At 37.2% G+C, this 16,460-nt stretch overlaps 1 protein-coding gene across 2 annotated transcripts in view; it reads left to right on the forward strand.

Annotated features, from left to right (window-relative positions):
* The window catches only part of KIF4A (kinesin family member 4A), a 101,392-nt gene that overhangs the window by 37,700 nt on the left and 47,232 nt on the right, over positions 1-16,460 (forward strand). For both annotated transcript variants that reach the window (XM_012736231.3, XM_012736232.2), the window contains 4 exons: positions 1,707-1,823; positions 2,470-2,645; positions 8,666-8,727; positions 16,089-16,221. In XM_012736231.3, coding sequence (XP_012591685.1) covers positions 1,707-1,823; positions 2,470-2,645; positions 8,666-8,727; positions 16,089-16,221 — 488 coding nt within the window. The remainder of the gene's footprint in view (positions 1-1,706; positions 1,824-2,469; positions 2,646-8,665; positions 8,728-16,088; positions 16,222-16,460) is intronic.

The raw sequence follows: 16,460 nt of genomic DNA on the forward strand, positions 1-16,460 counted from the left end.
TGTAATTGGAAACCACTGTCCTATAGGATAGATATAAACACTTGGGCATGACATATAAAATCTTTTATGATCTGTCCCTAGCTGTCCTCTTGCCTCATTGTCACTCTGTATCTCATAAGTTGCATTGTACTCATATTGAACTACCTGTAGTTCCTAAATGTATAATGTTTTCTCACAAACATATGCCTTGGCATATGCAACTTCCTCTGCCTAGAATACCCTTACACTCTTCTTTCCTGCTCTTCCTTTCTCCATCAGCATTGTCCTAGTCATCTTTCAAGATTCAACTCAAACCTCAATTCTTCTCTAAAGTCTTTCTTTACCTTCCCAGGTAAAGTTTACTATTCTCTCTTATGGGAACTTATTTTAACTACCTATCTCTTCCTCTAACACATTATATTTACAATTATTTGTTTGTATGTCTGTCTCTCTCCTTAGACTATGAACTCCTTGAGAGAAGGGATTGTGACTTATTCATCCTTTGTATCTTCATTGTACATATTCACTAAATGTTCGGTAAATGAAGGATTTGGATGTGTGAGGTGAGAAAAGAAGAGTCCAGGATGACTCAGATTTGCTATTGGTTGGATGACAGGTTAGATGGTGAGACATTGAAAAGGAGCAGTGCTGGAAGTGGAATAGGTTTGCACTGAAAGATGAATTGTGTTTTGTTCAATGCTTCTACGCATAGCCATGTGGGCATAGCCCACTAGAGGTGTTCAGTAGGCGGTCATAATATAGGTTTGGACATCACAAAAGAGGTCTAGTTTGGAGATGTAGATTTAGGGAGTCATTAGTATATAGATGTTTATTGGAATTCTAGGTATGGATGAGATCACACAGAATATATATCGTAAAAGAACTTAAAACAGTCCCAAGAGAATATCAACATTTAATGGGCGAGTATAAAAAGTATATCCCATAAAGTAGACTGGGAATTATTGAGAATGGGCAACACAGTAGTTACATGGCTCTGAAGAGGAGACTTGAGAATTCAAGAGTTCTGTATACTGGATAGATTTTCTACCAACCCCCTCTTTTCAACCCCAAGTCTCCTCTTTGTACAGAACCTGGTGTCTTCTAAGTGAGCAAATTGGCTCATTTCCATAGAGCATAGAGATTAAGACTTGATGGACTTTGGAGCCATACTGCCTACATTTGAATTCTGACTCTGCCACTTATTAGTTGTGTGACCTTGGGCAAGTTACCTAACAACCTCTTTGTGCCTCAACTTTCATATCTGTCAGAACAGCAATAATTACATTAATAATATCTGCTTTATGGGCTAGTGTGAGGATTAAATGAGGTACTAGGTACTTTATACCTACTTTATACTTTATACCTATACTTTATACCTAGTACTTTATACCTAGTACCTATAGTGCTATAAACACTATATAAACTTAGCTGTTTTGTCACTACTGTCGCCATCATTGCCCCTCTGAATGCACATTAAGTCTGCTTTGTTTCCTTGGCAAAGGGCAAGAAGTGCCAATGGACTCAGTTGTACATATCCAACATTTGGACCTTTGTCCTTTCAACTTAAAGAGGCACTTAGAAAAGTGAACAGGATTAAGGAGTTTTCTTAATATTGGTGACTTAATTTTTCTATGGGTCTTTTTTATTTCTTTTCTCTCTCTCAGAAGAAATGTAGGTATACATTAGATGTTTTACCAAGCAATTTAAATTTTGTTTCCTGCTATTAGGTATTAATATTAATCGAGGCCTCCTGTGCTTGGGAAATGTAATCAGTGCTCTTGGAGATGACAAAAAGGGTGGCTTTGTGCCCTATAGAGATTCCAAGTTGACTCGACTGCTTCAAGGTAAGCCCAAAGTACCTCTAAAAATAAGAGAAAGTAACTCAGAGTGATAGTGCTGAGAAAGCAAAGATGAAACAGGTAAAAAGCCAGCTATTTGGACTATCACATACAGAGTTGTCTAATTGATAAATAGGAGAAAGCTGTTGGCAGGCAGGCTTCTGAGATAATGGAAAGATGCCTTCATATATGATTTTGAAAGCCAAGAAATCTATAGAGTGCCAACTGTACTTAGTACATGGCACCTGAGAATAAACTTGGTTACTGTTCTTTAATTATTAATGCCACTAAGCAGAATTCCCTGGAGAATTAAAACCTACCTAGAGAGGGCATCCTAAGAATGTTTAATCCCAATAGTGGCTCCTAACTTACTTGGGCAAGGCCTCAGTTGTTTTAACCTAATCAATTGTTGAAGTCGTAGTCTCTCTTGAAAACGGGGACAAATCCTTGCTATAGGATTCTAAACTATATCATTTTACACAGCAGAAATTTTAGTATTTTTTATATTGACACATATAGGAAATTTGTAGATATCTAAGAACTTTTTCTTACAGCTCTGAGTTTTAAGTCACCAGCCCAAATGGACAGCTTTGCTTGCATCCTACTTAATTGATTTCATTTCCTTCCATTGTTCTTTATTGTTCTTTTTCAGATTCTCTAGGAGGTAATAGCCATACTCTTATGATAGCCTGTGTGAGTCCTGCTGACTCCAATCTAGAGGAAACATTAAATACCCTTCGCTATGCTGATAGAGCAAGAAAAATCAAGAACAAACCTATTGTTAATATTGATCCCCAGACGGCTGAACTTAATCATCTAAAACAACAGGTATAAGGCACTTAAAATTTGATGGGAAAAATTATAAGTATGTGAGTGGAATGACAGAGTTTCTGTTTCTCAGTTTCTCCTTTATCAGAAGTTTAGAGATGATTAAGCAATATGTTAGTTTGGGGACCTCTCAAAGTAACTCCTATTAACATATTTTCTGTCTATTTAAGATTAGAGATGTCACTGAGGCCAGACAGGTAGGCAGGGGCCAGATTCTGAAGTTCCTTGTATGTCTTGAAAACTATGAAGAGCCACTGAAGGGTTTTAAGTAAGAGGGTGATGATGAAGTGTGTGTTTTAAGGAGATCCCTCTGGAGAAAGTAGATTAGAGGTAGGCATGACCAGAAGTAGGAAAATTAATTAGCCTGTTATAATAACCCAGATGAGAACTATGGCCTGAGTAGATAGTAGCAATAGAGATGAAGAGAAGGGGGCAAATTAGAGCAAAAAACAAGAAGGTAGTAGAATATATCAGGCTTACTTGGTAACAACTTTGATGTGGGGAAAGAAGTGTGTGTGGCAAGAGTCAAGGTTGGTTCCAAAGCTTCTTGATTGGGCAACTGAGTGATTGGCAAGATAATCTCTGAATCAGGGAACATGGGCGTGGGGGGAAAAGGGGTATGGTAGGAAAATGGAAATGATGAGTTCAGTTTCAGGCATTTTGAATTTGAAGAGCTTGGGGAACATCTAAGTAGAAATGTTTAAACATAGCCGACTGTATGGGTTTAATGTAGAGAGATCTAAGCTGAAGATAGAGATTTGAGAGTCATCAGCATTTAGATAGTATCTTAAGTTATGGAGTGGATGAAATCAAAGAGTGCCTGGCACATTAAAGATACTCACTAAATAGTTATTGAATGAGCAAATGAAGAAGAGAAAAAGGCCAAAGACAGAATTTTGGGAAATACCAGTATTTAAGGAATGGGGAAAGAAGAGAAGACAACAAGAGAGATTAATAAGGATTAGACATGTAAGAAGAAAACTAGTGGTATCATGGAAGCCAAGGGAAGAACATTTCCAGGAGGGTGTCAAAAGTATAAATTTATAAAGAAATATAAAAGAATTGAAAAGTATCCATTAGTTTTTTTCAACAAGGAAGCTATTGGTGACCTCAGTGATAAGAAGGTCAAGGTAATGGTAAGAACAGGCTGCTACAGGATAAAATGGATGGATAGAATGGTAGATAAGGAGGTGGAGGAAGCTTCTTTCAAGAAGGCCAGGTGAAAAAAGACAATAGTCAGGTAGTGAAGGGTCAAGGAATGTAGGTCTGTACTTTTAAAATACAGAAGAGACTTGAACAAGTGGAAGAACCAGTTGGGAGAGACTGAAACTGAGAATAGGGACTAGCTTGTAAAAGGCTGTCTCTAAGTAGTCAAGATTCTAATTACAAATAAGGAGGGATTTGCTTTTGACTGTAGAGGAGACACCTGCTCTCAAAATTAGAAGAAGGGAGGTTAGGATAGAAAGAATACAGTGACACTACTTTAGAGGGAGGAGAGGAGGAGAAGGGAAATTGAGAGATTTTTAGCTTGATGACTTTTTCAGTGAAGTAGTAGGCAAGGTCTTCTTCTAAAAGCAGTCAGATAATAGGGCAGAGAAGGCTTGAAGAGATAACAGAAGGCTTGACATCACTGTTACCAGAAATGGAAAGAGGTACCTGACTAGAAGGAAGCATGAATTTGTGGCGGTATCAATATGACTGGCTGTGCAACAGCTTAGGGGCCCTGGTAGAGGAGCTGAGAAGGCAGGCAATTATATTGATACAGGTTTGAGAGAGTCAATTTTTCTTGCTTTCCAGGGTATAGCATTCTTTCTACCTGAAATCTGGTGTTTCCCAACTATTTAGTGCTCACTCCCTCTCTGGCCACCTTCCTTGGTGATGACTACTACTCACTTTTCTCTTTTCTTCCCTCTCTGTTTCCTCTCCCCCTCCTTTTTTTGAGACAGAATCTCGCTCTGTTGCCAGGGCTAGAGTACAGTGGTGTCATCATAGATCCCTGCAACCTCAAACTCCTGGGCTCAAACCATCCTCCTTCCTCAGCTTCCTGAGTAGCTGGGACTACAGTCTGTTTCCTTCTTTATCTCCTTTCCTCCTAGGATTCACTGTAGAGAATATAAGTAATTTACCTGTCCAAATTTTATAATTTGAATTATAAAATACCATACTCAGTTCTGTCCCATTTTCTTTCATGTTTATTTCTATTGCCAAAAATGCCCTTCTTCCTATTCATTTAATTGCTCATTCATTCCAACATTAAATATTTACTGAATACTATTATGTGACAGGTACTATGCTGGGATACTTTATTGAACAAAGCAGACACAGTTTCTACCTTTGTGGAACTTAGTGCCTAGAATGACAGACAAATGCAAAACACATAATCATATGCATTGTAATATATAACATTATATAATTATGACCTAGGATAGTGTGCTATAGTGTGTTATAAAAGTATGGAACAGGACAGGGTCTTCTATTATATAGTTATCCCTCTGTATCTGCTAAGGATTGGTTCCAGGACCCTGGTAGATACCAAAATCCATGGATGTTCAAGTCACTTAGGGAAAATGACATAGTATTTGCATATAACCTATACACATCCTCTCATATACTTTAAATCGATGGTCTCCAACCCCTGGGCCACACACTGGTACTGGTCCGTGGCCTATTAGGAACCAGGCTGCACAGCAGGAAGTAAGCAGCGGGTGAGTGAGCAAAGCTTCATCTGTATTTACAGGCACTCCTCATGGCTCGCATCAATAACCTCTGCTTCCTGTCAGATCAGCATTGGCATTAGATTCTCAAAGGAGCACAAACCCTACTGTAAACTGCACATGCGAGGGATCTAGGTTGTGGCTCCTTATGAGAATCTAGTGCCTGATGATCTGAGGTGGAGCTGAGGCAGTAATGCTAGCTCTGGGGAGTGACTGCAAATACAGATTGTCATTAGCAGAGAGGTTTGACTGCACAATAAATGTAATGCACCTGATTCATCCTGAAACCATCTCCCCCGCCAACCCCCTGGTCCATGGAAAAATCGTCTTTAATGAAACCAGTCCCTGGTGCCAAAAATGTTGGGGGCCACTGCTTTAAATCATTTCTAGAGTGTTTATAACCTACTACAATGTAAATGCTATACAAATAGTTGTTATACTATATTTTTAATTTGTATTTTTATTGTTGTATTGTTATTTTTTATTATGTTTTTTGACTATTTTCGATCCACAGTTGGTCGAATCCACAGATGCAGGACCCACATATATGGCAGGCCAACTATACATCTATTCTGGGTAGACTTCTCCGAGTAGCAACATTTGAGCTGAGATCTGAGAGACTGAGTAGAAATTAACTATGCATAAAAGAAGGAAGAGGGTTCCAGGGAGAAGAAATAGCATGTGTAGCAAAGTACCATTGATCCTTGAACAACAAGGGTTTGAACTGCATGGGTCTACTTACATGTGGATTTTTTCAACCAAATGTGGATCAAAAATATAGTAGTATTCAGGGATGAGAAACCTAAGTATATGGAGGGCCAACTTTCTGTATGTGCAGGTTCTATAAGGCTGACTGCAGGACATGAGTACATGTGGATTCCTGGAACCAATCCCCCAAACATACTAAGGGACAACTGTATAGTGGCTGAGAGCATTGACACTGCAGCCAGATTGCTAGGTTCAAATCTTGGCTCAGTAACTCACTAGCTATGTACCTTGGGTGAGTTCTCTGTGACTCAGTTTCCCTATCTATAGAATGGAAATAATAATAGTACCTACTTCATAGGAATTTTGTGAGGGTTAAATGAGTTAATACATGTATAGCACTTAGAACAGTGTCTGGCATGTATCAGTGCTGGAAGAATCTGAGTTAGGAAAGAATATAGTACATTCGAAGAACTCAAAGAATGTCAGTGTGGCTAGAGTGTAGAAAGGAAAGAGTACAGACATACCTTAGAGATAGTGTAGATTCAGTTCCAGACCACCACAATAAAGTGAGTCACACAAATTTTTTGGTTTCCCAGAGTATAGAAAAGTTATATTGATACTATAGTATAGTCTATTATATGTTCAATAGCATTATGTCTAAAAAATGTACAGACCTTAATTAAAAATACTTTATTGCTTAAAAAATGTTAACACAGAGATACAAAATGAGGACACGCTATTGGAAAAATGGTGCCAATAGACTTGTTTGATGGAGGGTTGCTACAAACCTTCAATGGTATCTGTGAAGCCCAATAAAGTGAAGCACCATAGCCAATGTGTGCCTGTGTTCCAGTGTTATGAGGCTAGAGGAAATGCAGAGGCCTGATCAAGGGCTCATGGACCATATTAAAAATGATTTTAAGCTGGGAAGTAACATTGATAATTCACATTTTTAAAAGATATTCTGGCTGCTGTGTAAAAATGGATTATAGTAGAGCAAGAGTGGATTCATGGAGACTATTTAAGAAGATATTGCAGTAGTCCAAGTGAGAGACATTGGTGGCTTGGACTTAGGGTGGTAGTGATAGTGATAGAAAGAAATAACCAGTGAATTAGATAGGGGAATGACACCCTGATTTCTGGCATGTGGAACTGGATATTCACTGACCTGGAGTGCACTAGAAAAGGACAAGATTTAAGGATAGCAGACAACTAAGTGGAAATATCAGGTAGATAGTTGAATGTAAAGGCCTAAAGTTCAGAAAGATCTGCATTTGAGTTTATATATGGTAATTGAAACCATAGACAGAGATGAGACATTAAGAAGAGAATATAAGGAGACAGTATAAAGTGAGAAAACTGATACTAAGCTTTGGGGGATTTTATCATTTAAAAAAGTAGAGCAAAGATGAACCAAGAAAGAGTCTTAGAGGATCAGCTAGAAGAGTAGAAGGAAAACCGGAAAGTGTGGTGTCTGGTAAGCCAAATAGGACCAGTCAATCAAGTAAAATGAAGACTGAAAAATGACTGTTGGATTTAGTGACATGCAGATCACTGGTGACCTTAGCAAGTTATTTCAGTGAAATGATGTGGGCAAAAATCAGATTGGAATGGGTTAAGGAGTAAATGAGGGGTGAATTAAAGGAATTGGAGGCAATTGGTGTAAACTATTCCTCTCAAATTTTGATTGTGAAAAAGAAAAATAGGACGAGAGAAAGGAAGTGGGGTTTTTGTTTTAAGATGGGAGCAACTTGAACATGTTTTAGTCTTAGTAAGAAGATCTTGTAGATTGGGAGAACTTGAAAATATAGAAGAGAGAAGGAATAACAGTAAGATTCATAAGGAGGCAAGAAGAGTGGAGATCCAAAGCATAAGCAAGGAGACTAGTCATAGGAGGCAGAACAGCTCCTTTTGTGTCATGGAAGGGAATGGGAGAGGATGCTTGCACATGGGTTTAAGATCCATCTCCATGAAGCCTCCCTTTGACTATTTTAGGGCTTTGTTAATTTGTTGCTTCTTGGAACCCTAAAGTACTTAACTATTCCTGACAATTTAGCATCTTCTGTCTTGTATTATTTCCTACTACTATAGACTTTAGGCTTGTCTTCCTCAACTAGATTGTAAACCTGAGAGAAGGGACCATATTTTATTTTTGTATGCACCTACATTGCATAGCTCAATGTGAGTCTGATTTAAAAAATAGGTACTCTCCAGCTACTGGGCAGGACGATCTCTTGAAGCCAAGAGTTTGAGGCTGCAGTGAGCTATGATTGCACCTGTGAGTAGCCACCGAACCCCAGCCTGGGCAACATAGCCAGACCCCAGTCTCTTAAAAAAAAAAAGGTGCTCAATGAAAACTTAAGATGCTTAGATAAAAGGGACAACTCAACTTCTAAGTAATAGTTGTTCGTGTAATGTTGGTTGTTCTTTTATCATTGGCTCATCAACCCCAATGCCTTCTGTAGTATCTAAAACCTGCCTTAGATTTCATAGGCATTGAGTAAAATCACCTTACTGTTAATTGTGGTAATTTCACTGCTAAGGGATAAGTAGCATTTGATTGGTGTCCAGCTGATTATTTTTCTTTGCTTCTCCCAGGTACAACAGCTACAGGTCTTGTTGCTACAAGCCCATGGAGGTACCCTGCCTGGATCTATGAAGTAAGAGTCATAAATTAATTTTAAATGTATATTCTAGTAAAGGCTATTTCTCCTAATAATTGTTTTTCTCTGATTTACTAAAGTTTTTGATAGCACTTGATGTGAAGGTATGGATGTTACTAATCTTGCTGACTATTTAGGACATAGCTAGTTAGGTTTGAAGCAGCATTATGTAATAGAAAGAGCATGGGTTCTAGCCTCAGAAATTTATTAGTTGGAATCCTGTGAGGAAGAGCTGTCTCTTCTTCCCCTTTGTTTATTTGACTACTTAGTTTTATCTGTATAGATGCATGGACATTTATTTTATTCTGTGGGTTAATGTCCAGTACTGTCATTCATTTTATTGCTCAAATTGTTCCTCCTTTGTCCATTAGGAGCTCCTTTGGGTTGGCTCTTGTGTTCTTTAATAAGTTCTCAAGTTTTTGACATTTCTACAAGATGTTCTAAACCCATCTTGTATTTTCCCTGCCCTAGTTCTACAATCAACTATTTCTTCAAGTAGATTTGGTTTCTCTTTTAGGAAAATGGTGTTTAGAAACCAAGATCTGGGGACTGGCACTAGCGGTGCTCATTGTTACTAGGGTTTCACTGCGTCTGGGCCCTCTGAGCAGGTAGAGCTTGGAAATCTGCATGTATAGTAACCCACACATACACTCTCATCTATATTTTTGTATCTATTTATCTGTATATATTAAAAAGGGGGAAAAAAGATAAACTCAGAGAAATGTCATTCCCTCTTCATCTCTGCTACCCTGTTTATTTTTATTTTCCACCTCTATTTCCATTGCTGTTCTCCCTCCCCTTGTATTTAACCAGCCCCTTTAGTTTCTAGTTTAACCTTCCTGTATTTCTTTTATACAAATGAGCAGATACCTGTATATTTTCTTATATCACCTTTCTCATATGAATGGTAGTATACTGTATATAATGATAGTATATTCTTTGTAGTTTTGATTTGTTTAGTATTTCCTGGAAATTATTTCTCACCAGTTCAGAGAAGTTTTCCTCATTCTTTTTTACAGCTGCCTAGTACTCTTATTATATACATGTGCCATATATTAATTCAACCTCTCTCCTACATATACACATTTAGATTGTTCCCAATATTTTGCAATTACAAACACACTATAGCAAATAACCTATATGTATATATTTTGGTATTGTTAGAGGCTTAACTTCAGGGTAGATTTCTAAAAGTAGGATTGCTGGGGCAAAAGGTAAGTGCATTAGTAGTTTTGTTAGGTGTCGCCATATTCCCCTCCAGAAGGGTTGTACCAGTTTGCATTCCCGCCAGCCGTGTAAGAGAGTGCCTGTTTCCCACAGCCTCAACAACAGAATGTGTTGTCATACTTTTTCAATTTTTGCCAGTCTGATAGGTGAGAAATACTAATGACATTTTAATTTGCATTCCCTTAATTGTGAGTGAGTTTGAGCATTTTTTTCATGTTTGAGGGCCACTTTTATCTCTTTTTCTAGTGAATTGTCCATGTTTTTTCCGATTTTTGTATCTGATTTTTTTCCCTTTGATCCTTTTTTAATAACTTGCAGTAAAATGTATATAAACATAAAATTTACCATCTTAACCATTTTTAAGTATACAATTCAATGATAAGTATGTTCACAATGTTGTACAATCATCACCACCATCCATCTCCAAAACTTTTTCTATCCTGCAAAACTGAAACTCTATACAGTAACTCCCCATTTCCTCTCCCCTTAGACTGGCAACCACCATTCTACTTTCTGTCTCCATGAATTTGACTATTCTAGGTACCTCATATGTGTGGAATCATACAGTATTTGTCCTTCTGTGACTAGCTTGTTTCGCTTAGCATAATGTCTTCGAGGCTCATCCATATTGTAGCATGTGTCAGAATTTCCTTCCATTTGAAAGATGAATAATATTCCATTATATGTATATACTATATTTTGTGTATCCATTCATCTGTCTATGGATACTTGGGATGCTTCCATCTTTTAGCTGTTGTGAATAATGCTGCTATAAATATGAGTGTAGAGTTGGGCATGGTGGCATATGTTTGTAGTCCCAGCTACTAAGGAGGCTGAGCAAGAAGATCACTTGAACCCATGAGTTCAAGGCTATAGTGCACTATGATTGCACCTATAAATAGCCACTGCACTCCAGGCTGGGCAACAGCAAGACCCTACCTCCTTAAAAAAGGGAAAAACATGGGTATACAAATAGCCATTCATATCCCTGCTTTTAATCCCTTTGGCTATGTACCTAGAAGTAGAATAGTTGGATCATATGGTAATTCTGTTTTTAATTTTTAATTAAACTGCCATACTGTTTTTCATAGTGGCAGCATCATTTTACATTCCCACCAGCAGTGTACATAGTTTCCAATTTCTCCATATTCTAACCAACATTTATTTTCTGGGTTTTTTTTAATAATAGCAACCTTAATTTTTACCCTTATTTTTAATAGTTCTTTATGTATTAATGATATTAGCCCTTTGTCTGTGGTGTGTGTTACAGATATTTCTCCCAGTTTATCAGTTGTCCTTTACTTTGTTTATGGTGGTGTTTTAGTCATACAAAACATTTTTAATTGTTATATAGTAGTTCATTAATCTTTTTTATTGCCTCTGGGTTTTCTTAGCAGCCTTATTGAGTTATAATTTAAATACCATAAAATTCACTCATTTTATGTATACAATTCGATGATTTTTAGTAAACTTACAGAGTTGTACAACTGTCACCACAATCCAGTTTTAGAACATGTCCATCACCCCAAAAAGTTCCCTCATGCCCATTTGCAGTCACTCCCATTCGCACTCCCAGCCCAAGGCAACAACTAATCTGTTTTCTGTCTCTATAGATTTGCTTATTATTTCATATACATGGAATCATAAGTATGTGGTCTTTTCGTCTGGCTTCTTTCATTTATACTATGTTTTTGAGATTCATCCATCACACATGTTCATCATGTGTCAGTACTTCATTCCCTTTATTGCTGAGTAGTATTTCATTGTCTGGATATACCATATTTGTCTATCTATTTAACAGTTGAATTTTTAGGTTGTTTCCACTTTAGGACTATTATAAATAATGCTGTTGTGAACATTCACTTGCAAGTTTTTATATATGTTTTCATTGGATAAATACATGAGAGTGGAATTGCTAGGTTGTATGTTTAACTATTTAAGCAGCAGCCAAACTGTGGCTACACCATTTATATTCTCCCCATGCTTCTAGATTTTGATTAATAGTTAGAAAGACTTTCTCTATACCAAGGTTAAAAGAGGAATTCACCTGTGTTTTCTTCTAGAACTAATGTCACTTTATTTATTTATTTTTATTTGAGCATATTATGGGGGTACAAATATTTAAGTTGCATATGTTGCCCTTGACCCTCCTCCCCCCTCGAGTCAGAGCTTCAAGTGAGTCCATCCCCCAGATTCGCACTCATTATGTATGTATATACCCATCCCCTCCTCCCCCCTCCCACCTGCCCAATGCCCAATTAATGTTATTCCTATATGTGCACTTAGGTTCTTACATTTTTCCATGTGGTGTTTACTCTTATATATGATGTAAGCCTATTTTACTACCTTTATTTTCATAGTTCATTCATTTTTTCTGATTATAAAAGTGATACATTGCTTCTTGTAGAACATTTAGAGGAATATAAAGAATAAAACTTAAGAGTTGCTGTAATTTCATCACCCAAAGATGACTACCCTTCTCTTTCAATTTTCCCTCTTTTAGTAATTTAGTCTGGGTTCCTTGATAGTATTTTAAGAATGTTGGATAAAGTGAAGAAAGCTAGGGTCCCTTAAAGGCCTATTCTCACTATACTCATTTAGAAGCAATTGATGCTCTTCCTTTTTTTTTTCAATTTAGCACAAACATGTCACATTTGATAAGACCAATGAACACAAGACTAAAGAAAACCATTCCAGACTTCTGACTGTCTAGAATATACTAAAAGATATAATTTCAGCTGCAAAAGTAATAGATTCTAAGAAACAGTTTATGAATCAAACAATTAAACTCCCTTGCTCAATGTTTTTTGGTTTTGGTTTTAGTTTTTTTTGGAGACAGCATCTAGCTCTGTTGCCTGGGCTAGAGTGCAGTGGCATTGTCATAGTTCACTGCAGCCTCAAACTCTTGGACTCAACTGATCCTCCAACCTCAGCCTCCCAAGTAGCTGGGACTACAGGTAGACACCACCATGCCCAGATAATTTTTCTATTTCCTATAGAGACGGGGTCTCACTATGTTGCTCAGTCTAGTGTCCAACTCCTGAGCTCAAGCGATCCTATTGCCTTGGCTTCCCAAAGTGCTAGTATTACAGACATGGGCCATTGCCCTGAGCTCATTGTTCAGTGTTTTACAGAGAAATAAAGTTGCTACTTCTTTTCTCAAAAATGTATATGTAGACTGGGTATGGTGGCTCACGCCTGTAATCCTAGCACTTTGGGAGGCCGAGGCGGGAGGATCCCTTGAGGTCAGGAGTTAGAGACCAGCCTGAACAAGAGCCAGACCCCGTCTCGACTAAAAAAAAATAGAAATAAATTAGCTGGACAACTAAAAATATATAAAAAAAATTAGCCAGGTATGGTGGTGCATGCCTGTAGTCCCAGCTACTCGGGAGGCTGAGGCAGAAGGATCACTTGAGTCCAAGAGTTTGAGGTTGCTGTGAGCTAGGCTGATACCACGACACTCTAGCCTAGGCAACAGAGTGAGACTCTGTCTCAAAAATAATGTATATGTATATTTTTAGAGACATTTTGTAAGGCATTTTATAAAAAGTTCATTTTACATATATGAATCTTTTGGGTTGTTGTCCTTGGATTATATATTCTTTTGTTTGTGAATGTGTATCATTGAAGCTTTCATATTTATTTTCTGTGTTCGTCAATTTACATATACTCAGCAAACGTGAATTCCGAGCTTTGGCAATTAAATAGCATGAGAAAACATCGGTTTTCTTTTGTATATTCTTTTTCAGTCTGATCTTTGCCTGGCCCTAATCCTGTTTTCTGCTTTCCTCTTAAAGACTTACCCCATCATATAGCTGTCCTATTTCATGTTGTGGTCTTGTAACATAATATATCTGTAATCTTGCCAAGAACTCTTTTTTCCTTACTACTATGAGAGCTTTTATATCTGGTATTGTCTGCATTCCTACAGTACCTATCTCTGTGGTCAGCATAGTAGTTAAGAACGTGGACTCTGAAACTAGACTGCTGAGCTCAAATCCCAGCTTCACCATTACTCACGTTATTTAACCTCTTTGTGCCTTCATTTCCTCAATTGTAAAATGGGGATGACAATAAAATGAACCAACCTACCTCATAGAGCTGTTGTGAGAATTAAATAAGTTTAATATAATAAAATACTTAGAATAGAACTGAGCAAATAATTCTATAGGAGTGTTAACTATTATTTTTTTTCTTTATATCTTTATTCTATAAGTTTTTTCCTATTTTAAAAATTTTTAATTTTTTATTCATCTTTTCAATTTTTTTGTTAAAAACTAAGACACAAACACACATATTAGTGTAGGCCTACTCAGGGTCAGGATCATCGATATCACTGTCTTCCACTTCCACATCTTGTCCCACCGGATGGTCTTCAGGGGCAATAAATCCATGGAGCTATCACCTCCTAGATAACAATGCCTTCTTCTGGAATACCTCCTGAAGGACCTGCCTGAGGCTCTTCTTGTTAGGATGTTAGTTAAGACAGCTATGATGTCACTAGGCAAGAGGAATTTTTTAGCTCCATTGTAATCTTTTTGTTTTATTTCGGAATATTATGGGGTACAAATGTTTTGGTTACATAAATTACTTTTGTAGTTTGAGTCAAAGTTATAAGTGTGTCCATCTATTATTATTATTAATTGTAGTAGTATTTAAATATTCAATCATTAGCCTGAAATTGCACTGAAGAGGCTACCCTAAAAGTGCTAAATTTGGAAAAATCAACAATTGACTTAAATATGATTTTCCCATCTAGATAAACCCTGGAAATTTTTTAGGAGAAAAAAAAACTATTGAGTTGAAAGTATCTTTACTTTGAAGTTTGTCAACTTACATGAGTGATGGGTGGAAGTTTTCAGTTTAATAAGAATAAGGAAATAAGGAAACAGCAATCTAAAATAACACTTAAATTTACTAATAGTTTATTTTTATAATCCATGTTTTAATGGAACATTCCTTCATAAGAGTCTTAGTAAATTCTCAACAGTGTAATATGAGGCCTTATTGTGTGGCCTTGCTATTAACTTTTTGATAAAGAGCAGTTTAAAATCTTCTATAAGAATTGATAGGGGTCTTAGGCTGGGTGAGAGGGCATCTACTCTATTCCTGAAATCCTTTTCTAGCCTTTATTGAGATTGAGAACAGCTGTTCTCTCTCATTTTTTCCTCTTTATCATAGGCTTGACAACTATTCATTTTTCCCTTCAGTCTTCTTTAGATCAAATCTTCATATTTCTTCTGATCTTTTTTTACCAGTCCTATTTTCCAGTCTTTTGAACATTTCATCCCAGTGGATTAAAAAAAAAAACTATGCTTCTTATTGGTCTGCTTCACTAGTCTTGAACTGATATCAAGTGATATGTATAAGTTCCAAAAGTTCTTACCTATACATATTCCTTCAAGCTATTTCTGTCCCTCCCTTTCACTCCTGTGTGAAACAGATACCATTGCTGCCATCTACTCTAACTAATTTAAAATTGGTAGGCAAATGAACAGGAGGCTATGGGTCATCGGCTTTAAGCAAAGCAAGCGTTTATAAGGAAGCACTTATTTACAAAGAATTGTGAAATGTGCTCTTAGTGGCCACTGGTCATCATTTCAACTTTCTGACTTCATAAATGCTATTTCCCTAAACTTTACAGTAAATGGATAATCAACTTATGTTGATAGATTACATTTTGACCCTGAACAGTATCTCTTCTACCTCCTCCATTCTTCTTCCTTCCCTACTACCCTGATTTTTGATGAAGGATCGAGGGTGGGAAGAAAAGGAAGAGAACATGTATTTTAGCTATAGTTTGCCTTCACTTCTTACCTATAGGACACAAATAGAAAGATCTTAAACCAAGAGCCAAGGTAGAGGTTATTCATTCTATTATAACCATATTTGGCTCTGAATTATTACCTCCTCCAAACCATTAAAATACTTCAAGGGTGTGTTTCTTATTCATCCAATATGCTGCTTAACTAGGAGGATAGATTGTGTTAGACACTGTTTTCTCGGACTTTGGGGGGATAATTTTAACCTAATCCCCCACTCAAAAGACCTGTGGGATATATTTTTAGCCTCCTTTAATATAGGTGTTATCAATCAGGTATTTTTCTAATATGTTACTTATTTTGTTTTAGTGTGGAGCCATCAGAAAATCTACAATCCCTGATGGAGAAGAATCAGTCCCTGGTAGAGGAAAATGAAAAATTAAGTCGTGGTCTGAGCGAGGCAGCTGGTCAGACAGCCCAGATGTTGGAGAGGATCATTTTGGTAAGGCCCCAAGACTAAACTACTAGCAATCTACACATTTACTAGCTTAAGTTTCCAAAATATTTAACATGCTTCTCATTATGACAGACAAGTTATGTGGAAAGAAATGTATTTGTATTACCATACCCTCTTGGGAACCCTTCTAAGGTAAATACATGGGCTTGTAATCAAACATACAGAAAAGGCCGGGCGCGGTGGCTCACGCCTGTAATCCTAACACTCTGGGAGGCCGAGGCGGG

The sequence above is a fragment of the Microcebus murinus genome, chromosome X (assembly GCF_040939455.1).
Source record: "Microcebus murinus isolate Inina chromosome X, M.murinus_Inina_mat1.0, whole genome shotgun sequence".
NCBI classification, from domain to species: Eukaryota; Metazoa; Chordata; class Mammalia; order Primates; family Cheirogaleidae; genus Microcebus; species Microcebus murinus.